Source organism: Misgurnus anguillicaudatus, chromosome 1 (genome assembly GCF_027580225.2).
Source record: "Misgurnus anguillicaudatus chromosome 1, ASM2758022v2, whole genome shotgun sequence".
Classification (NCBI taxonomy): Eukaryota; Metazoa; Chordata; class Actinopteri; order Cypriniformes; family Cobitidae; genus Misgurnus; species Misgurnus anguillicaudatus.
Window position 1 is genome coordinate 4274115 of NC_073337.2, and position 24604 is coordinate 4298718.

The window sequence follows — 24604 nt, forward strand, 5'->3', positions numbered from 1 at the left end:
TTCAAAGCTAATGACAAAACAAATCTGTTTTAAGCAGCCTTCACATTAAGAGTCCTTGCTGTATCGATTAGACGGAATTAAAAGGGATTACGGCAGATTTCATTAAATTAATATCTAAACACTAACATCCAGAAGCACATGAGGGTAATGATGATTTTAGTGAAATGCAAATTGAAACGGCAGGATTGTTTATCCGAGGGCGCATGGGAAATGTTAATGTAGAGAAGCGCTTGTCCAGAAAGCGGCGAGCAGTCATTCTAAATGTAATTACAGCATTTTATTGCTTTCTCATCCATCTGAGAAGAGCTCTTATTAAAGCACTGAGCTTAAGTTACTCAGCCATCGAATTATCTGTAATGCTTTGAAACGCTCGTCTGTGACATTAATGACCTGACGATACAAGAAAATATTACGCTTGGACACGCACACATGCGCACACGCATATATATATAGTAAGTCATACCATTATACCGATAACATAATGTTCGTTATTTATAAATCACTCTGCAATATTCAAGGTTGGTTACTTTTTAAGCTCATGTCTGGGTTATTTGGTAATTATGGTAATACACACAAACAAACAAACACACACAAGCACAGGCACACAAAGAGACCTGCACTTTTTCAACAACTTGTTATATTGCAAATAAGAAACATCAGGATGTATTATTTGTTTTTGATACAGTTGAACACACACCTTCAAGGTGCATTTGATGAGAATTTCGCAGCAATCACTCGTAATATTAAATCATGTCTCTGGCTTGAGGCGGCCCTGGATGAGTCCCATTTACTTTATCAGATTATGCAAAGGACTCCACTGAAGAAAAATAGGCAATATTCTTGCACCAGACCTTATTATGACAGTATACATTTCTCATCTAAATTTAAATGAATTATTAGTGCTGGTTAACAAGTTAAGCGTCACAGTTTTCATTGCTCATATTAAGATTATATTGAATACCTTTAATTACTTTAAGTATTAATATTTAACATTTTTTCCACACTTGTGATATGAACATGAATGATGCTCCAAGTAATGTAACCCGTCGATGAAACGACTAAAAACTAATATAGATTTACATCGACTTGAGGCTAACCTAACCTACTGCATAGCAACACTCCTGAAACAATTTACACCCATCCACAAGAACACTTACAATTAGTGTTGCAAGGCCAAGACACAACTAAAATTTCTTTAAAAATTATTAAACGTCTTTCAAAATGGTACAAATACGCTGTTCCAAATTTGTAATAAAATGTCAGACGAAACAATAACAATAACAAATCTAAAAGTTTAGTTCCAACGTTTAGTTTAGCCATAAGTTTGTACCAAAATAAATCTTTGACTTTTATGCAGATACCTGACATTTTTTCAGGGCCACGGAAACACTTGACAAAAGTCTGTTGTGTGTCATAGCTTTCCTTCTTTTAATTTTGATGATTATAACTGACAACCAAGGAAAATCACAAATTCAGTATCTCAGAAAATTAGAATATTGTGAAAAGGTTCAATATTGAAGACGCCTGGTGCAACACTCTAATCAGCTAATTAACTCAAAACACCTACAAATGCCTTTAAATGGTCTCTCAGTCTAGTTCTGTAGGCTAGACAATCATGGGGAAGATTGCTGACTTGACAGTTGTCCAAAAGACGACCATTGACACCTTGCACAAGAAAGGCAAAACAAAAAGGTCATTGCAAAAGAGGCTGGCTGTTCACAGAGCTCTGTGTCCAAGCACATTAATAGAGAGGCGAAGGGAAGGAAAAGATGTGGTAGAAAAAAGTGTACAAGCAATAGGGATAACCGCACCCTGGAGAGCATTGTGTGACCAAACCCATTAAAAAATGTGGGGAGATTCACTAAGAGGCTGTTTACACTTGGCATTAACATGCATTTTCATCGATCAGATTACAAGTGGATGACGTCAATGCCAGGTGAAAACGGTGTTCAAAGCATTTTGAGCTCGTCCACTTTCGACCACTTTCAACCACATTCAGAGGTAGTCGAAAACCCTTTCAATCGGATTGCTTTTGTGGTGTCAACACACATGTGGTTGAATGTGCTCAAACATCCACACTGAACGCCTTCTCTCCGCCCATTTATCTAATCTAAGGTACTGAACACAATGTTTTACGTCTTTTCTGACTTCTGGGGTGCCATGTCATCTGCTGGTGTTTGTGCACTGTGTTTTCTGAGGTCCAAGGTCAACGCAGCCATTTACCAGGAAGTTTTAGAGTAAGTTCTGATGAACACAGGGGAAGATGTTTTGGGGGATGTTTGTAACCAAGCCGTTCTTGGACCCCATTGACTTCTATAGTAGGAAAAAAGAATGCTGTGGAAGTGAATGGGGTCCACGAATAGTTTGGTTACAAACATTTCTCAAAACATCTTCCTTTGTGTCCAGTACCTCATTAACATCATTCATTTAAGATGTCAGGACGCCTCCATTCTTTATGGGATGCATTTTCTAATGGCCACATGAATGTTAACAGTTTATAATAGCTATTAAGCGTGTCCCTTTTGTCATTTTGTGGAATACTTGCACCCACACTGTCCTGGTCCTTTATAATTAATAGCAGTACATTTTTAGGACTGGCATCTCACTGCATCACAGAGAAAACTTCTCTGAATGTGTACATGTAGGTTCACACAAATTAGATTTAGGCACATTCACTGCCTTCAAATTAGGCTTTTCTGTTTCACTGCCCAATTGCCCAACAGCTGAGAAAAACAGAAACAGAGAATTGTTTTGGTAAAATGGACGCATGCAACTTGGACCAAGAAAATATCCATTTAGTATTGATCCACTGTCAAAGGTGATTAAAGGGATAGTTCACTTTAAAATGAAAATTCTGTCATCATTTACTCATCCTCATGTTGTTCTAAACCTGTATGAATTTTTTTTGTCTGATGAACACAAAAGAAGATATTTGAGAAATGACACACATCCATCCACACATTCATTCATATCGAGCTATCATATTAATCTAATGCATCCATCCACCCATCCATCTGACCCAACGTTGCATGGTTTGAAAATAACTCAACATGTTTTTCAGTGTATGTTTAATTATCCAATCATCTACGCTGTAAACACAGATTATTGTGAAATAAAGATTTAAATGAATTGTGCAGTTGTTATGATTGTGATATCTGCTCATTCACAGCTGATTGACCTGGATTTAGAAAGAGACAGATGGAGTCTAGTGAGTCTATGTGTGCCTTTATTGTACCACCTGACAGCAATCCTATACATGTCAAACAATCTTAATTCAGTTCAGAGGATGAAATTCTGCCGTATGCATTAATATTACCTGCACGTTTTTGTTTTTAATAACGTAAAAAAAAACATCTTAAGGAAAGCTAATAAAACTGACATGAGAAGGAAAGTTTTTCTCCCCCTCGCTGTGTAAAAAGGACCTCGCGGCAGTTGCCGTACACCCACCTGCTGTGTTCAACTCATAAAATGCATGAAAGCGACTGTAAAATGTTGCCTGGGAGATGTGCTGAAACGCAGCGAGACTTGGGTCGTACTCTCTAAAGGACAAGTATGAAAAAAACGCCAGTTTCCTTTGCTGTTTCCATGACATCTGCTTAGTTTTTACATAAGAATAATGAAACCAAAATCATTATATGCATATCACATAGAATGACACTTACACCACCACTGAAAGCAGTGCATTTTTAGCTAAGCACATACAGTATTTAAGGTTGTGTGTGTTCTTGATAAGGCATTTATTTAATAAAACACACAGATCAACTATAAGGTATTTGGCTTTTATATGCTTGTATAGCACAAATGCATTGGCTTACATAGAAGTGGCAACAACTTATAATAACCCTAAACAATTTGTGAGGGCTATAAATTTAACCAAATCCCACCTACCCCTTGTCCAAAAAAGCTTAATACATCCATAGAAAGGTACTGTACTTGTACCCAAAACAAAACCCTTTAAAACTGAATAAATTAACAAAAGGCACTTACAGTCTCAATTTGGTAACACAGAATTATGAGTTAAGACTGTGAACATGTTGAGTTTATACGGCACATAGATGAACAAATGTATGTATGACATAATAGTTTGTGTCCGTATGTACCGTCCTGAAGTTATGCCAAAAGCATCTAAACCAATAAACATTCTCCCCAAAACTGTAGCGTAGAAAAGACACGCAGCAAAGTAAAAGTAAAGGCCACTTAGGATCGCACTAGTTTAATTCCCTGCCCCGTGTCCAGTATGTTGGGTGGGAACCAAGACAGTTTCATTCTCCGAACGCAACGCAAACACACGCTACACAACCAGAACAGGTCAAGACCGCAGCACCAGCTGGCCACGACCACCAGTGGGTACGTAGCCCGAGGAAAGTGAGTTTTCCAGTGCTTGGCCACATCATTCCCAGTGGGCAGATGGAGGGTGTAGTCGCTCCAGGGTTTGGATACGCCGTATGTGGCGCTGATGAGCCGACTGCTTTCCGACCACTGCACGGTGCTGTAGGGATTACAGTTGTATTCCACCCACTCTGTCGTGAAATCTCCCAATCGGGGAGCTCGCTGGTCCTCCGGGTCTCCCGGTGGGCTCATCTTGGCCCCCTGCACCGCCACGTACATCCCTTCGATCTTCTTCGCGGCCTTTACCCATGGCACTGAATTCTCCGTGTCCAGGACCAGGATGAGACGAGAAGAGAAACTGGCGTTCCTCTCCTTCCACATATCGAGAATCTGCTGCAGGCGCAAACACTCGCTGCCTGTGTAGAAAAGTTAAATTGTATAAAAATCTGTACTTCAGATTCATCTGTTCTCATCATAACCCCACTAATCGAATTATACGTTTAATGCTGTTTAATAGTATAAAGCATAGTTATAATATAGTCTGCCCATGTCTAAACTTACCAATCAACACTATACAATCAAAAGAAACCAAGTGAAATCTCATTCATCATAAATATAGAAAGTGCCGACACAGACGTTATCACCTGCCGCCGATGGGAAACGCTTCGAGACAGCAGAGGTGTAAATTTTCTGACAGTTGTCTTAGCCGAGAGGGACGACTGCGAAGGATGCTCGGCAAATACCTTGTTTGGCGTAAGGGAACCCGTGGCTGTTTCTCACCCGGGCCGGTCTGATCAAACAGTCTGACAGCCGCTGTGACATCCCATATCGCTCATGAGGATTAATACCTCAGCCAGATACAGGATGCACACACGGACGGGATGATAAAGAACATGGCCAAGAACTTACAGTTTGGAGGGATTTCAGAGTCGTAAATTTGCTAAACCTCAGCCGCAATAAAAGCTTTAATTCTTTAGTTTCTTACAAAGAGCTGAAAATGTCTAAAACAACACTGCTACTTTTAATTTTGTGGTATACATAAAACTGTGATGTGCTGTGATCTTTCTTTCTTTCTTGTTTCTCATTTATCATGGATTTGGAAATAGTATACACAGTAGAGAGATACACAGTTGTCAATAAAAAATGCAACATATAGCATAAAAATCATTGCAATTTACCATGCAATGCCGAAAGAGATACTTAAGTTAAAGACATTACAGACTTAGGTTTAGGGCTGTGACAATTAATCGTGCAAATGTGTGTTTTCTCAATGAATAAATTTTAATGAATTACGATGAAATGCTGGGACATCCAAAAGCCAGAGGGCGCTCCCGTGAAACTCCATTTGTGCCACAAAAGAAAATCTCTAGAGACATATTAATATTGCTGTTCTTCAGATTGTTTCAGGTATTTTCATGATAATAAAGAATATTTTGAATGATTGCGTTTGACGAGTGTTGCTTTTTTAAATGCACATTATAAATGACTCAAACTCAGTGATTTTTTTAGATTGATAAGGACTTCCTACTACTCACAGAGCCACAGTACACGCACAAGCTGTGCATGAAACACAGAATCGGAGCCTTATGATTCAGAATCGATTTCAGACAGGCATTTTTAATGGGAAACGCGATGCATCGTCACAGCCCTACTTAAAGCAGTAGTCTACTCATTTTCAATATTAAAATATGTTATTACCTTAACTAAGAATTGTTGATACATCCCTCTATCATCTGTGTGCGTGCACGTAAGCGCTGGAGCGGGCTGCGACACTTCAATAGCATTTAGCTTAGCCCCATTCATTCAATGGTACCATTTAGAGATAAAGTTAGAAGTGACCAAACACATCAACGTTTTTCCTATTTAAGACGAGTAGTTATACGAGCAAGTATGGTGGTACAAAACAAAACGCAGCGCTTCTCCAAGCAGATCCAAAAGAGGAACCACATGTCATGGCGTAATAGCACCCTTGTGAGTACCTCGACTCGGCGCAGTAACACCCTCCCTCTCCCATTATGAGAGTGAGAAGGGGAGCAGACTTTTCAGGTGAGTCGAAGTACTCCCAAAAGTGCTACCACGCCATAAAATATAGTTCCTTTTTTAAATCCGCTTAGAAAAGTGCTACGTTTTATTTTGTACCACCAAACTTGCTCGTATAACTACTAAATAGGAAAAACGTTGATGTGCCCGGTCACCTCCAACTTCATCTCCAAATGGCACCACCGAACGAATGGGGCCAAGCCAAACGCCATCGAAGCGCCACAGCGCGCTCCAGCGCCCACGCGCACGCACACAGATGACAGAGGGATGTATCAACAATTCTTAGTTAAGGTAATAACATAGTTTAATATTGAAAATGAGTAGACTATTCCTTTAAGTCGTAGCTAGCATGAAGACATTATTAATTTATTTACCTATTTTTTCAATATTAAAAGAATATTGCAATAGTCAATGTTTAAGTTGATGCAGATAGTACAGACTGTAAAACATCCATCTTGGTTATATAATTTTCAGTATTTAAAGGAGGAGCTCAGATGAAAAACCCTCCAAACCAGTATTTATGAATGACCTGAGGCCAGGATGAAGCGGATTTGAAGCAAAAGTATTTGATGAATGTATAATATGTGCCAAGAGCATTTGTCTCATTTTTTAGATGGAGGTGATGTTTTGCATCTGAGCCCTTCATATATTTTAATGTAGTTCAAATGGATTTTACAAACTCAGCAGTAGGCATGGGCCAAGGTTTTAAAAGCACTAATATTTTCTTTGATAATGTTTCCAAGGTATGAGCTTGATTAAATTAAGTCAAGTCATGTCATTTATTTGATGTTTACATTGATATACATAATTTTTAAAGAATATTATAATTTAAAGGCTTTATTTTTACCTGGCATACATGTTGTATATTACTTAAAAATAAAATGCATTGTGTCCAGTTGAAAAGTTGCAATGGCAATACCGTAAAAACACTGTATTTTTTGCATTAGGTTAGCATATCGCCAAAATTTCATATATATCGCATTTTCCTTTCAATACCATGTAGTAAGCATTTGTGCAAATAAAAATAACAGTGTCAACAAAACCGCTGTACATTTCTTGAACTCACAAGGACTTTGGTTACAATGTAACTAAAAATGAGTTTGGTTCCAAAACGCAATAAATCCATTTTGACTGATTTGGGTAACAATGTGTTTTCTATACCAAGAAATGACAACTTTCACATAACATCTTTAGGTTATAATAACATAAAAAATTCAAATCCATAATTTGATTTTTAAAGATTTATTATAAACATTGATTATTTTTTCCACAAAATGCACTAAATCCATGATAAGTTTTTTTTTTCAAAATGCTATAAATCTATTGAATCAATAAATAAATGTACATTCATCTTTGTCATGTTATATTCATTTAGTTGACTAGTGGTATACACTGATTAAAAAAATAAACATTAATGGCAATAATCAAAACACTTTCTCATATTAAGAACACTGTCATTGCTGCTATCATCCTTGGGATGTCTTCGCTTAACATTTTTCACAGCGATCAGCTGTAAAATGTTTCTGTCCTTCTCGATTTTAGTTGACTTCAAGTAAAATAATGTAAAGTTTTTCATAAGATCCCCTGGGATCAATGTGTTAGCATGACAGAAGCTTGATGTTGTCGTGTGAGAACAAGCGACAGACGGCATTTTTCCTTTTCCTTTGGCTTCTCACGTAAATTATTAGATTTTGATGTCTTACGTTTCTTCAACACAGAAAACTACCACAGGATTATCAATGCCATTAAAGTATTATTTAGTTTTTGTTTGTTTGTTGATCACGAAGTACAAAGTAGATGATGAAAACGAGGATTCAGTGTGTATTCAAAGCGCCGCCATTATTGTTTACAATGCGTGGAATGGTGCGCTGTGATTGTTTAAGAGGATTTATTGCATTCTGCAGAGAAGGAGGACTGGCGTTTGTCGCGGTGTGGGAAAAAGGGAGAAAAGATGACAGAATAACATGACGAATATTAGATTTTGCATAAAATAAAGAATTTATTTTTAAAGGGGCAATAAGTAGGATTTACTCCCATCTAGTGGTGAAATTGTATTTTGCATTCAAACGAACAGTGCTCTCTAGCGCCTCCCCTTTCCAAAATGCGTGTTGCAACGACGGTAGCCGTTATGTAATCGCTGATCTCCTTGTCCGTTGCAGCTGGTTCATGTGTTCTGAATAAAAATGCCTTGTGGAAACGTGTTGGTAGGCAAGTGTTTTTTGTCCCTTTCTGCTATTATAGTTTATCAATACGGCGGAACGACATGAAAGCCTCCTTGGACTTACCGGTTCAATGTAAGTAAAGAGAAGAAATTCTAAGCTTACAAAGAAAAATCAGATCACTGGTAGAGGTCATTTGACACCAACGAGGACATATTTATGAATAAAAACATTGTTTTTGATTAATAAAACACTTAAAACCCTACTTACTGTCCCTTTAATAATGACCAGATACAATACTGATTTTGGCGGTAACTTTTTTTTAATGGCATTTATTGTATTTTGGAACTGAACTCTTGAAATACTTTTGGTAGCTGTTACACTGATTTCAATCCAGGAATAAACTTTATAAATATTATAGCCTTAAAACAAATCGCATTGTCGTTTCCCCACTTCTGTGGATAAAAGCATCTGCTAAATGCCTAAATCTACATGTAATAACCCGAAGTCTCATTTTATTTTGAAAATTCCTGCCCGCCCCTCACCTGACAGGGCCCAGTCGCCGCTGGGAAGCGTCCGTCCGCAGTAGTAGAGGATGTAGGTGTCGTGCCGTGGTCCTTCTGCGGTACAAAGCTCCAGAAACGTGCGCAGTTTGCTCTGCAGTGTGTCCAGACTCAGACTGGTGGAGTAGTCACAGCCAAAGGTCTGAATCAAATGATGAGAAAATAGCCGCTGAACGGCGTTCAGCGTGGCCGTGGAATGACATTCCTGCCCTGGAGCCAATAACAACGGCTGTCCATCCGCACTGCAAACCAGACAGGAGACAGAATGAAGAAATGTGAAAAAGTGAGGCTGATAAGAGCTTACATCTGTCTGTGAGTGCAAATTTGGACACCTTAATTCAGGCAAGCTTAAAAAGGTATTTTTAAGAAGGAAATTTAAGGTTTGGAGAAACAAAGAAAGCCACTGGAACGATGAAGGTAATAGGTTTAAATTGTAAGCACCAATCTAGTAGCTCTTTGTGGGGTCAACCTGACCTGTTCTGCCTTCCCAAAAGAGCACAGCAAGTCTTACCGTGGTAAATATCACTCAGCACAGCGTTTACTAATAATGAAAGAGTCGAGACAATTACGACCCAACGTACCTTGTACCTTTTCAAAAACTGCGCAACCCAACTCAACCCAAATGTGAGAGACAAGAATGAAATGGCAAATCTAAGACACGGTGACCCATGAAAAGTACCTTGGCAGGTGTTGAGCTACTTGAGCAGAAATGACTGCTTCACCACACTTCTTTGTTTTGTATCTCCTCTCTCTCTATGACATGACAACCTGCTTCCTGCTTATGTTTTATCCTCCATTCTTTTTTCTGTCACTTCAGATTGTGCGTGTCAGCCTTTTACTGCTCAAACCTGACCTGGATTCAACGCTTCTTATTCGCAAACACCACCAGAACCTTTTAAGAGGGGAAGGGGTTCATCTAAAAATGAAAATTCTGTCAGTATTTATTCAGCATTTGAAGCACCACTTTAAGCTTGCAGGCTTTTATTATTATTTCAGTGGAACAGAAAAGGGGAATTTTAAGAATGATAATGGTTCACGAGAGCAAAACACGTCGAGAGCGGCATAACAAGTCTACAAAAATGTCTACCTTCGTGTATCGCAGAAAAACAAACATATGCATTTTCATTTTTGTTAGAGAACTTTTCATTTAATCAACAAAAATGATTGAACGTTTTCTCAAACAAATCATGATTCAACAAAAACTTTCGTTTCAACATTTCTTCTAAATGTAAAAAAAAAAAAAGGGTAAACTATCCCTTTAAAGGCGGAGTGCACAATGTTTGAAAAACACTTTGGAAAAGGGAGTCGGGCCGATTACCAAAACACACTTGTAGCCAAAACACACTTGTAGCCAATCAGCAGTAAGGGGCGTGTCTACTAACCGTCATCCTTGCCTGGGTTCTATCAAAAGAAGGTCCAGATTCTATTGGGGTAGGGGCGTGTTTGTTCAGGTGATTTCAAATATCAACATTGGCTTTCAAACATTGTGCACTCCGCCTTTAAATCTCGTAATAAAATAGTTTAGACACAAGGTGTTATCAGGCAAATTAACAAGATGTTTCATTAACAGGACTAAGAAATGATCTCAGTTTCTCCAAGCTATTAAAGTTGTCTCTGTAAAACCATCTGAGTATCTGGACGACGGCCAAGACGACAGAGCTCATTCCTGTGAAATGTGCAGGGGAACTGTAGCGCAGCATCTGCTAGGAATGAAATGAGCTCTCGCTGTTGAAGATGAGGGAGCCAACCCGAGCGTCTCTCTATCTTCGCGGCCCATCCGTCCGTCCCCCTCCCTCATCTTCCCACGAGGCCCTCATCACGGGAAAAACTTGATCTGTACCCATCAGACAGGAGATTACACCCTGCTACATTCCCCTCATGCGTCTGCTCCCCGCAGAGCTCCTCTTTGAGAGCGCTGGAATACTGAGCGTGAAGAGGTTGTGGGCCTGCATCTAAATCGACATCATCTTCAGAGACCTGACTGTCAAACGGCCCCGTGCGGCCACCCAGCGTTTCAGTATGCATGGCATGTAATACTCCCACCGGAGACAGTCATTGACCATGTTTATTAAAGCCTAATAGGTTATTCTGTGCTGACGTGCGCTTGGGGAGATCCAATAAGGGGATCTGTTGTCTCAACTTTTTTTGGAAAGACATACATGTTCATTCATAACTAAAATAAACATAAATAAAAGGTAGCAAATCATAAATAAAAAACCTTTGACCGTCTCTCTGAAATCCAGGCTAATGGCTCATAATCGAATTATCAGATATAGAGCATCAAAGTTTGATTTCACATTGATTTCGATCTTTGACATGACCTTACTCAGTCACGGCGCATTCACACGGGGCGTAAGCGTTGATGCTTCCCATTCACTTTTAATGGGTGACGTCAAGCGTTGGCGAACTGAATTGTGGATCCGTTTGCTCGCGGCAGAAGTTGAACATTTCTCAACTTTTTAAGCGGCAACGCGAGCGTCAGCCAATCAGATTGCCTTATGCAAATAACCTAGGCGGAGCCAGCCAATTACGTTTATGGAAGACCGGAGCATGTGCTGCGGCCACTGTGATTGGCTGTTGGCCACGCTTCAGCTTCAGACAAGCCTTCCATCAAGCGTTAACGTTTTCGCCCCTTGTGAATGCGCTGTCAATATTAAAGACAGCAAGGTTGTAGTTTCACAAAATGATCTTTACATTATCTAGGACGATGATTTTAGGTAAACAGTAAATTTAAAAAAATCACTTAAGATGGTGTTTAAAGACAGGGTCACATTTAAAACAGAAATGTTGTTAGCTAATTTTAGCTAATGCTTTAAAAAATGTGAACAATACAACCTTATTTTAAAGTGTTAGCAATTAATTCAATGTTACTTTTTTCTATATTAAAAAAATATATAAGCAGCTTTCCAGTATGTAAAAATACAGGAAGTATAGAAAAGATATATAGAAAAGAGGCTTTTGAAATACACAGAATCACAGAACTTAACACAGAATGCAAAAAAAAAAACATAAAACCAAAAACAATTGGTGCTAAATCAGGGTTTCCTGCAGAAAATTTGTTAGTTAAGGGGGAAGGGTTTGTGTCCGAGGGTGTGGCAATCAAAGGGGCGTCATTGAAAATTCAAATATTTTTATTTAAAACACTCAAATAAAACTTCATTTTGAAAAAAACTATGACAAAAATGAACACATACTAGATTATGTAAGGAATAATTGACGACGGGCCATTGAATTATAAGAAAATAATGCACACTATGTGCACAACGGTTACCACAAACATTGCTCTGGTGCCTATTTTTAAGACATTTGACAAGTTAGGTGTGCGGTTATCAGAAATTAATGCATACCAATCAGAATATAGCATTCAACAGACCCGTGGTATAATAATGAATTAAATGTTTTTACCTCTAACTGGAATAGCTGCGTGATGAAGTGAAACTAAAGGGTTAATAAACACAAACTAAAGCAAATGTTGTAGAAAGTCTGGCGAACGATGATAGATAGTGCACAAATTGTAAAAACTGATTATTTCCCACTATTAATTACATTATCTTAAAGGAGTGTAACTACTGCATGTAAATTATGCACATAAATAAAGTGAGCAACAGAGCAAGAGTGGTTATATGTAATCAGTACATGTAAAACAGGCACGTGAAACTCTAGCAGGTTGCTCAAACAACAAAATCACCAGCTAACATACTTTAAAATTGCAAGAACTATAGACTAATACAATAACAGGCTTAAATAACCTCAAAACATAATTTTTCCCAAAATTGAGCAGTCCTAGCTCTGACATTTCCTTGCACTAAAGAGGTTGTAAGCACGCAGAGGTATAAAACCAGCGAGTGTCTTGTTCTCGCTCCCTGGAACGCAGGAAATTTTAAAGCGTCTGGGCTTTAATGACGCGCTCGGATTAATGGCATCAGTTTTAAGAAGGTTGCGGTCATGACGGTGTTGCTCTTGTTCTTTTTTGTCCACCAATGAAGTAATGAGTTAAAAATGAACAAATAAATAAATGAGTAAACTACTGGCCCGCCCCCCGATACTATCGTGTATCGCCGATCTCACAGGCTGACGATAGGACGATCTCAAAATGTGGCATATCGCTCATCACCATTATGTAGATTATATTGGATTTCTGTCAATAGATCCTTTTAAAAGTTACACAATGCACCTTTAAGTGCGATATAACACCTATGTAGAACCATAAGTGGTGCTGAGCTATATAGTAGTTAAAATGGTTAAAGTGGCCAGTAAATCACTTTTAGTGCTATTTAGCACCATTTTTTTGTATTACTACAAAATGCATTTACGTGGTACAATAGCAATATCATCTGCAAAACAAAAGTCAGTAGGTTTAAGGAGGTCGCACACACAGCGTCGCGTCTAAACAACTCATAATAGCGCAAGCTAATATACGTTAGCAGCCAATGTTAATCGCTAACGATTTGGGACAAATATGATGTTATTTAATGTTAAACTATGTGAGTGGCGCGACAGGGATTCGAGTCACAGCGGACAGCCGGCGCTGGTGTGCGTACATTCATAGAAAATTTTGTGTTCTGTTTTTAGATTCATGGCACGACGCAGCTCTTCTCGTCCAATGTGCGACTCCCTTTACAAAAGGAGTTACATAGGTGTATTATATAGATAATTTAATCAAGCAATGTCAGAAAAATATAATTGCACATACGCTATATGGTCTGAATGCATGTGTGCGGGCATTTACCTGTTATAACAGCTGGGAATGACTACAGCGTACCCTACACAGGTGCCACCCAAACAGCTGCCCAGTTCATGGAAGAGTCCATAGACCAAAGACTCCAATGGCAGCACCACTAAAAACACACTCATGAAGAGCCCATTAGTTACCTGCAATAAAAACACACAATCACACACTGACCTGCACATGCTCACTTAAAGCCAAAACACAAAGAGGCTTTGTTCAGAAATAAAAACCATTCATATTGCTGTACTGTACATACAGTATGGGTGGATTCAGAAAAAGCAGGGGCCTTTTGACATTGAGATAAAGGTGGAATAAGCAACCTGATTAACCTGAATCAGTTATACCGTGGATAGTATATGCAAATTAAAAAACTATGTCAACAATGAGCAGTGTAACCTACAACAATCCATGGAAATCCATGGTTATTTTGATAAGGGTGGACTCAAACATGCAATACAACTATAAAATCCTACTATTTTCATTGAAATTTGCATTCTGTTTCACAAAGCATTTTTACACTGGCATGCACTGCTGTGTACAGTGTGTACTGCATAGTAAGCATTATTATGCCAGTACTCCATATTTAATACAGCTATTGTTTTCAAGTGTATCACTGTCCAAAACACACAGTATGACTCACGAGTGAGCACTTCTGTTGGTAATATCACATTTAAAAATAGAAATGAAACATAATGTGTTTGCTTCACAAGTCTCACTCGTCTTTGTTGACTCATCTCAGGATTCTTATCTAAACATTAAATCTTATGTGGGTTACTATCAAGTTAGAATAAGCATTTAGTGCGTGCTCAAGGCCACTATGGCCTGGTTTCAGAGACAAGGTTTAGCTAAAGCCAGGACTAGGCCTTAGTTAAAATAAGATGTTTAAGCCTGTTTAATAAACATGCCTTAGAAAAAGCACAGGCTAATGTTACTTAAAAAAAGCTGTTGTTTATACCATAGATATGTATAAAGGCTAAATGTGTTACGGCGGAGTCTCTAACATCATCACCTGGCGGCCATCTTACCACAGGCAGCTCGCTCACTCGTAGCATTGAGTTTAATGGTGCAGGTATTTTTAAATGACCATAACTTGCTTCATTTTTTTTTTCAAATTTTCAAACGGTTTGGTTTCTTAAAAAAGTGTCTATAATTCTGTCTGCTTAAACATGGTTCATGATTTTTTTTTAGTATAAGTATGCAGTGTCATAGGTACATCTTTGACGTTTACAACAAACCAAACCGTTTGATCATCGGTAGAAATTAAGCAAGTTATGGTCATTTAAAAGTACCTGCACCATTAAAACTCAATGCTACGAGTGAGCGAGCGCCCTGTGGTAAGATGGCCGCCAAATGCAGACGTTTCACTCAATTGGCCAGCAGCGTGGGCGAGAGATCTAGCCTTTATATACCACGGGCCTGTTGAATGCTTTATTCTGATTGGTTGAGAAATGTTCCATGGGTGTTGATTATTTTTTTTTATTACACGGCGCTCTGGAATGCTTGATTCTGATTGGTCAGTTGAGACATTTGCAGGTTCGTTCTTTTCAAATAATAACCGCTCCAAAATAATAACGCATAGCCGGTACTACTTGCACAAGTAAAATCGCTCTGCGCCAATAAAGATAAATAAATATTACTGTCTGTTTGGCGCCATCTTGTGACAAACACTCGACAACCACGACAAGACACAGACAGCTTACTGAGACTGAACTTGACAAAATAGAGCATGACAGCTACGAAGCCATCACACAAAAAAATACAGAATGGGCATTAAAACTTCTCAAAGACTGGCTAAAAGAGAAAAAATGGAGACAGACAAGTATGAAGCAGAGGATAAGATCATTTTATGCATCTGTGCAAAGTTTCGCGGAAGGATAAAAATGTTAATTTAAAACAAATATGCCAATAAAACGTTTCAAATTCATATTCATGTCCAGTTTTTTTTCTTATGTGGCAAGTAGCCGTGTAATAAGCGGGATAATGTAGAGGCAGCCGGTAGTTATTGGGAAATAAGCCCCTTCAGTGTGATACAAGACCCTCCGCTTCGCGTCGGGTCCTGATCACACTGTCGGGGCTTATTTCCCAATAACTACCGGCTGCCTCTACATTATCCCTTACGTAAACCTCACACCTATCCTGTCAAATGTCTTAAAATAACTACCAAAGCAATGTCAGTGGTATAAGAGGAATAATTGTCTCCGGTCCTTTGAATTTTTTGAAAATGTGCACTCGCATTGTGCCCCATTACCGCCTTGGTGTACATTATTTACAAATAGTTCAACGGCCCATCATTAATTATTCCTCACGTATCGAGACAAATCAATGGCACTGTGATATTTTAAGATCTGTCAGTGCAAGTTATTTTTAGTTGAGACAGCTCAAACATGTGTTTTAGTCTAGGAGTAGCCTTAAGCCTTGTCTGTGAACCCGGGGGTTTAACTATTACGTGTATTGTTGGGAAGGATTGTGAATCAATCATTATTATAATCTTTTTGTTTAGGTTGCATTTTACTCCAAAAGTTGAGTGATTTATTTCCATTATTCACAATTCTTAAAGGGATAGTTCATCCAAAAATTACAATTCTGGCATCATTTGCACATGTTGTTACAAAACCTGTATTAATTTCTTTGTTCTGCTGAACACAAAGGAAGATATTTTGAGCAGTGTTTGTAACCAAACCGTTTTTGAGCACTATTACATTTCATAGTAATAGTTTTTTCTACTATGGAAGTCAATGGGGCTTCTGTTTCCTGCTTGATTACAAATATCTTCCTTTGTGTTCGCCAGAAAAAAAGAAATTGATACTACAGCCCTGCAAGCCCATCGGGGTCCGACAGGCTAAGCCCATTGGGCCGGGCTCGGGACTTTTTTTTACAGATCGGGCTCGGGTCGGACTCGGGCTTATTTTAGCTTCTCTCCTCATTGTGCAAATAATTTACGTGCGGCAAAGCACATGTCACAAAGTGTTTATGAAATATTGTTATATTGATTATTTTATAAATATTATACATAGCCTAAGAAAGTAACACAAACGCAACACGCATGCGCGTCACTCACGTGCATTAAACAGGTGACACTAAAAGTTGACCATGCAGGGCATCAAGAAGAAGTTGGCTCGTGGGGAGTTGATAAAAGTTCAGAATTAGCCAGTTGGAGAGGAGTTATTTTTGAAAATTGTTTTGAACATTGTTCTTCAGTTCAGTTACTGAAAAGCGAAAAAAGTAGGCCGTTTATTTACTTATTTTTGCGGTTTGATCCCGTTGCACTATATTCTCCCTTCATGTTTATGCTTCTGTGTAATGGACAGTTTGTCCAATATTTTTGGGCATGATGTTTCAGGCCTATAATAAAAGTTGACCTCTTAGTAGCGTGTGCTTGTTTGTGTGTGTAGCAGAGACAGTGCGCATCAGAGAGCACTCGTCAGAGAGAGCTTAAAAGTGATTGATGTTGATCTCGGGTTGGGTTCAGACCGAAAAAATTGCAGGCGTTGTCATGCGGGTTGGGTAGGCCTTGAACACCACGGGCCAGGGTCGGGTTAGGGCTGAAATTTTGGGCCGTGCAGGGCTCTAATTGATACAAGTTTGTAATAACATAAGGGTAAGTTAATGATGACAGAATTTTTATTTTTGGGGGAACTATCCTTTTAAGTAAGTAATATCTGTGTGGATTCCATTTATAAATGTAAAAACTAAATTAAGAAATGCTGGGGAATATATATTTAAAGGGATAGTTTGTTTGGATAATTTACTCGCCCTCAAGCCATCTGAGATGTATATGACTATCATCTTTCATACAAACACAGAGTTCTTAGTGCTTGACCGTTACTGAAAGCTAGTTACTATAGTTTATAAAGTTTTATGGATTTTTTTTACGAAATCACATCGATTGCTCTAAGAAAGCCTTTATTAACCCTGTGGAGCTGTGTGGATTACGTCTGTAACAAATGTATGGACTTTTTTGGACTTCAAAATCAGTAGCACCATTTACTACAATTTTAAAGCTTGGAACAGACAGAATATTTTCTAATATAACTCTGATTGTGTTCACCTGAAAAATGAAAGTCATATCATATCTCAGATGGCTTAAGGGTGAGTAAATTAGGAGGTCATTTTCATTTTTGGCTGAACTATCCCTTTAAATGCGATTTTCTACATAAAATCATTCCACATAATGTAAAGAACATTCTGTGAAAATATAACCTCGATAACTTCAAAGGGAACATATCATGAAAATCTGACTTTTTTCACGTTTAAGTGCTATAATTGGGTCCCCGGTGCTTCTATCAACCTGGTAAATGTGAAAAAGATCAACCCAGTAACTTAGTTTTGGTAAACCATTCTCTGCAAGCATGTGAAAAAATAGGTAATTGAAATTTGGCTCCCCTTGTGATGTCAGAAGTGGATAATACCGCCTCTTAATCTGCACTATCCAACCACGGCACTGGCATTTAGTGCAGAGATCAACTCCTTTGCATTTAATGGACATGGCACATTTTTGCTCACAACTAAAAAGTGGCAATTTCAATGTGCTATAACTTCACATATGCACTTTCGGGGCACCAAAGATTTATTTGACATCTTAAAAAAAGTCTTGTGAAATGTGCCCTTTAAGCAAGGTCATGTCAAAGACTAAAATAAATGCAAAATAAAACTTTGATGCTCCTTATCATTTGTAGATTATAAGACTTTAGCCTGGATTTCACAGACAGGGTCACAATGGCATTATTTAGGCCTACATTTTGCTGTGAAATATGTATTGGATATAATCAGCATGTAAACCAGCTTACCTGCCATGAAACAGCAGCCAGTATGATGGTGGACACCAGGCAGAAGAGGACCAACCGTTCAGAGATGAGGCAAAAATGACGCATTCCTCTAGAGGCCAAGATCCTGTCTAAACTGAGTGTTTGCGATCGCTGGGCCTTCCACATCTTCTGACATTCGTTAAGCTTGGTGTGGAAACCCCACAGTGTGACCAGGAAGGCTACGTGGCACAAGACCCATAAGAGGCCGAAGACACAGAAACCAGGGATGACCAGATACCAGACGTTCATGTCACCCAGCTTCAGGGCACAGAGCACGATGAACATCACCTCAATAACGCTTAGTGGAAACAAAGACAACCTCCTCCACAAACGTCCAGCTGAGAGAAACTTCATCCAGCGCTCGGTAGCCAACAGACCGCTGAAGTAGACGTCCAAAAGCGGCTCGCAGATAAGCCTGCCCAGGTAGCAGCCGAGGGCGAAGGGATTGGTTGGGATCTCCAAAGACTTGAAAAAGGCCACTGCAGAGATCACAGCGAAGCATGCGAGGTTGGGGAGCGCCAGTGGCGACTTCATTCGCAGGTCCACAATGAGGGCTGCCAAAGCAAACATCAGAGCAATAACAGCCACCGATTTGTGAAAAACCAGGCTGATGCTCGCAACACCGAAGCCGAGAAGCTCAAGAAGCTCAGATGAGGTGAGAACCACTGGTTTATATTTAGCATTGCCACATATACGTTCAGTCAAGGCCCAGAGTGTCCGAACAGCCACGCTGGCTAGCAACAGGTAGTTTGTTACTCGCTCCTTAATGTCCTTATCCACAGATGGGCTATTCAGAAAGCACAGGAGACCTTGCAGGAAGCCAAACCACAGGTGGAAAAGACTTAAACCTGCTGACTCCAATGAAAAGTAATAATAGAGGATGAAAGCGATGCCCGAAACGAACAGACCCAGGATGAAGATGACCAGTATCATGGCTTCCTCTAACTGCTCCCATCGTACGTACATTCCCAAGCAGACAGCGACCAGCAGGTTAAAGCTAGACAGATAGCCCAGACAGCGGAGGGAGGACCACATGTCTACACCCTTGTCAGGCTCCTCTTGATCTGACATTGTTGAATTGAAATGAGAGGCTCAGGCCTCAATACTTTGGGACTAGGAACAGTTATGTTGAGACATTCTGCTGAGAAATATAGAAACATTTTAAAACATCATCAGATCAATCACACACTCAATCTAGTAATAGTGACTATAAGACTTGAAACTGCTATGTTTTAAAAAAACAGATACAAATTATTACCACTATTCTCATTTTGAATCACGAATATACTCTATTAATATAATAAATATAAAAACTATAGAATGACATCTCCTAAAAAAGTCAAGAACTGTGGATGTACCATGTTACAGTCATTAAAACAACACCATTCATTTTATATGACCACTAGAATATATAGCCTACCCTATTTATGTTAAATACATAATAAAATAATAATATACAGCATGTTCAAAACACACAAATGTTACATGAAAAAAATTGATTATATCCATATTTTTTACTTTTTAAATAGATAAACACATGCATGTTTTCTTACAGAGAAAATCTTATTCGTTATCTAAAAAAATATACATTTAGAAATATTTACAGCATGTCTGAAATAATTTCTGTTTGATGTTTTATGAGAGTAAAGTTCGGGATTGAACTGTCAGATGAGAAACTGCCACATAATCAAACACCGACACTAACTTAAAAACTATAACGTTAAACGATCTGAGTACATGAAAATATCCAAATACCCATATAATAAGTTATATACATATAATCGTTATTGTCAGGATTATAACTTAAGTAATAAGAATATATCTTACATTTGTTTATGGTAAAGAGTTTTTAGTTTCCCGAATCTGGCCATCACGTTTCCGGTCTCCACAGCGCTGTCGACGGCGTCACAGAAGGGTCAAAGTCGAAGCTGAAAATAAGCGAAGAAATGCACTTCCATGGGACAGCCAGGTAATATCGATTTTCGTGTATTTTCACATCTATATAGTTTATTTAATGAGTATGTGTAAACCTTATGCAGCAAACAAACATTTAACACGTTATTTATATGGGAAAACAAGGGTTTGTAGACTATTATTATATACAGTATATACAGTTATTACCTCAGTAACAATTTCTTCATTTTGTAACGTTAACTTAAATATGTGTGAACAAAACAATATTTTAACGATTTACGGTCGATTTGACACGGCTTATGAAGAGAATATGATGTAGGGGAAAAGCTTATAATATTGTATCTAAAAACGGATTGGCGACTAACTGCAATGGTAAGATCTGTAAAGTGTTTATTTATTTGTCAATAAATATCTGTTTTATGTCTTCTATATCTTGAAGTCATTTTTATATATTTTACAATGTTATCGTAATACAAATGTGATGTTGAGGTTTTTTTTTTATTAAAAAAATAAGCTCCAGTTCATGTTCTCTGAATAATAAACACTGTTTAACACATGATGTTTAGTCTGATTATTTGCATTCAGGGATATCACAATGTAGAGGTTGTTATTTATATAGTTTTGTACTTTAATTCAGCATTTTTAGTCTGATTATTTATAGCAGGAGTGGGGAACCCTGGGTCCTGGAGGGCCACTGTCCTGCAGAGTTTAGTTCCAACCCTAACCAAACACACCTAAATTTAATTTCCAAGTAATCCTGAAGACTTGAATTGGATTTTTCAGGCGTGTTTAAGTAGGGTTGGAACTAAACTCTGCAGGACAATGGCCCTCCAGGACCAGGGTTCCCCACCCCTGATTTATAGGCTTAGAGGTTAGGGTGGGCAACTCCTGGTCCTGAGGGCCAGTGTCCCTGCAGAGTTTAGCTCCAACCCTAATCAAACACAGCTGAAACATCTAATTGAAGTCTTCAGGACTGTTTGGAAATGACATTCAGGTGTGTTTGATTAAGGTTGAAGCTAAACTCTGCAGGACTGTGGCCCTCGATGCCCACCCCTGGGTTAGGGCAGTGCTTCTCAAATAGTGGGGAGGGACCCCAAGGGGGGGCTCGAAGCGACACCAGGGGGGGCGCGCTAGACCCCGGGGAAAATACTTTTTCAGGAAGTGATTTTTTTGCACCGTCACTTAAAGACATTACACCCCAATCACGCTGATAAGCCGCTTGAGTTTTTTATTATTATTTATTGATTATATTTAGTTTTATTTTTCAGTATCAAATGGTCAAAAAATATTATACTTTTAATAAGGGTTGATTTTTTTGTTTCAGGCAAATTGATGCATTTTAAGTCTTTTTTGTTACAGACTAAAAAACAATGTTAATAAAGTTATTATTTGTTGTAAGTTGATCGATATTTCTTTTTTGTGTTTTCTTTAATGTTAATAAGGATGCAATGTTTTGCAGATGTGTAATTTTATAGACAAATTATACTATTTACAGTCGCGGCAGAGAGTTGGGGGGCGCAAAATGTTCACTTCTTCCTAGGGGGGGGGGCGTGACAGAAAATAATTGAGAAGCACTGGGTTAGGGGAACGTTATCAGAACGATATAGGAACATTAAGCTAACGTTAGGGTAACGTTAGCACAACTAGGTGACCGCAACGGAGAACGCTCGCACAAGGTTATGAGGACGTTCTCAAAACCTAGGGGGAACGTTCTATTGACGTCAAGAAAACTTTCCTGGCGAACAAACAGGGAACCTTAGGGTAACTGTTCTGAGAACTATCTGGGAACCAAAAATTGTTAGCTGGGATTTTTTCATGGTGTTTTTATAACAAATACTTTTATAGGGAAAACCATCATGAACAATACTGTATTACACTTCAGTATTTGCTATAGTAAATAGTATAAATCCTAGAAAGTGTTTTAAATCCTTAGTACATTTTAAAGTAGCCTACTACTACATGATTTACTACAGATTAATTCATACTCTAGAATACATTAACCAGCAGCAATTTCGACACTACATTACACTTTACTATAGTAAATAGTAAAATATACTTAAGAAAAAAATGTTTTCTCATGTAAAGCTTGGTTTTGCTCCCTTGGTGGTAGTAAGTGACCACTCCATAGCCCTGAAAATACAACCTTGTTATATTTGTATAATTTCTCTTCAAGGTTGCTGTGTAGGTAGGAGATCCCTGACTGAAAGACAAGGCTCACTGTCTGCCTCCTACACATGTATAGAGAAAGAGGGAAAGAGATGCTGTCTTCCAATCTATAGTTAGGTGCATTGCCATCCACAGCCATAGGCTTATATCTTACAAGTAAGCATCATATCCAACACAGAACCAATTTAGAAATTGACAAGATTTTGAGCAGGTTTGACATAAGCATGTTGCTAAGTTAACTATGCAATAGTTTAACCGGTGCTGACATATTTTAAATGAGATTTATTTATAATGAGAGTTTAAATGGGACTAATGTGTCAGTATTGTTTTGTTAATAAGCACTGAAAAAACATTTGTCTTTTGTTCTATTTTTCAATGCAATTATCGAAACATGCTTAAACCAAGATATATTTACTTAATAAGCAAAGTGATACAAGATTTAATGTTTTGCTTTCAAAGAAATCTATCAAAATTGTGTGACATTTTTGCCTTAAACAAGATAAAGCTGTTTTCAAGTGAAATAAGAAAAATGATAGTTGTAAGCATAAAATGAACACAATTCTGTTAGATTTCTCTAAAATAAATACATAAATGCTTATGCATTTCAGGTGAATATATCTTGTATTAACACTCTAAAAATGTCTGGGTTATTTTTTACCCATAATGGGTAAAAATTGGAATTTGACCCAATGCTGGGTTGTTTTAACCCAACTGCTGGGTTATTTTACCCGATGGTTGCATAACAACAACCCAACATTGTGTCATTTTTAACCCAACATGTGTTCTGTCCAAAAATAACCCAGCCATTTTTAGGGTGAAGTTAAGTATGTTAAAGGGCACATGATATGCCCATTTTTACAAGATGTAGTATAAGTCTCAGGTGTGTCTAGAATGTGTCTACTTTCAGCTCAAAATACCAAACAGATCATTTATTATAGCATGTCCAAAATGACCCTATTTGGACGTGAGCAAAAAAGTGCTATTTTCATGTGTATGCCATTTAAAGACAAATGAGCTACTGCTTTCGGTTAAAATAGATCTGATTTCTGTGAATACAGTCTGATACAATAGTATCTTTAGCTGCATTAGCGCCACAGCGTGCTAACAAACACATTTGAGTACAACAGGCCCTCTTCACATGATGTCACGCATCTTCCATTTTGAGTTGAAGCTGCTTATTTCTACTTCCACGAGTCGAACGCTAGCGTGCTTGTAATTCTGTCCTCTGCACACTGTCGTAAAAAACGGCTAGAATATATACAACGTCTTACGAGGCAATTGAAACTGACATTTGAAAGACAAAGAATCTTAATTGAGCGGCATCTGTCTAATAATTAAGGTAAGTGTTTTGGTCAGCCGTTAATGTTTTGTTGTAAATACAACAAAATGTTTGCTCGTAAAGTAGGTTATAATGTAATACAATAGTGGCAAGGCTGTTTCAAGCCATTTACTATACAGCCATGGGATCTGCAAATGACCACGAGCAGGGAATCGAACTTGGGTCTCCGAAAGTGGAGCACTGCCCACTACACCATCGGCTCCGACAAACAAAAGTATTTTAATAGGAAAGTAATCACATTTAAATATAAAAGGCAAATAGTTAGGTAATGTCTTAACTTTTCAATGCATATAACCAAGGCCGCCTTAATGCACGGGCTTACCTGGGCTGAAGCCCAGGGGCCTCCCATGTTCGCGTTCATGATGATCTGAAAATGTCCTTTTGTTTTGTAACTTGTCAGGTTTTATGTCAACCACTCTAATTGCATGTTACATGTCTGCTGATTGGTCCGTGGTAACTTACCCTGAAATAAAATGTCAAACGTAACAGTCAGATTTTCTATTCCGTGTAATGTAATTAAGTGCGCGTTGTCAACTTGGCATTCCTTTTGTTATCATTAA

General features: G+C 38.4%; 1 protein-coding gene across 2 annotated transcripts; it reads right to left on the reverse strand.

Annotated features, from left to right (window-relative positions):
* Positions 1-3209: 3209 nt before the first annotated feature.
* tmem168a (transmembrane protein 168a) lies at positions 3210-20658 on the reverse strand. 2 transcript variants are annotated; one of them, XM_055189728.2, is made up of 5 exons: positions 20453-20658; positions 18608-19763; positions 13821-13963; positions 9074-9333; positions 3210-4745 (listed from the first exon to the last, which is right to left on the reverse strand). In XM_055189728.2, exons 2-5 carry the CDS (start codon positions 19694-19696, stop codon positions 4198-4200), a joined length of 2040 nt encoding a protein of 679 aa, XP_055045703.2. In that variant the 5' UTR covers positions 19697-19763; positions 20453-20658; the 3' UTR covers positions 3210-4197. The 2 variants fall into 2 exon arrangements, with proteins under 2 accessions (XP_055045703.2, XP_055045702.2); XM_055189727.2 differs by having other exon boundaries at positions 18608-19766.
* Positions 20659-24604: the final 3946 nt, after the last annotated feature.

Coding starts and splice junctions, on each gene's coding strand:
- tmem168a (XM_055189728.2), bottom strand. CDS start 19,696: ATGTCAGATCAAGAGGAGCCTGACAAGGGTGTAGACATGTGGTCCTCC. Junction 13,964..18,607: donor TGGCTGCTGTTTCATGGCAG/GTAAGCTGGTTT, acceptor TTTTTATTGCAG/GTAACTAATGGGCTCTTCAT. Junction 9,334..13,820: donor ATTCCCAGCTGTTATAACAG/GTAAATGCCCGC, acceptor TCTGGTTTGCAG/TGCGGATGGACAGCCGTTGT.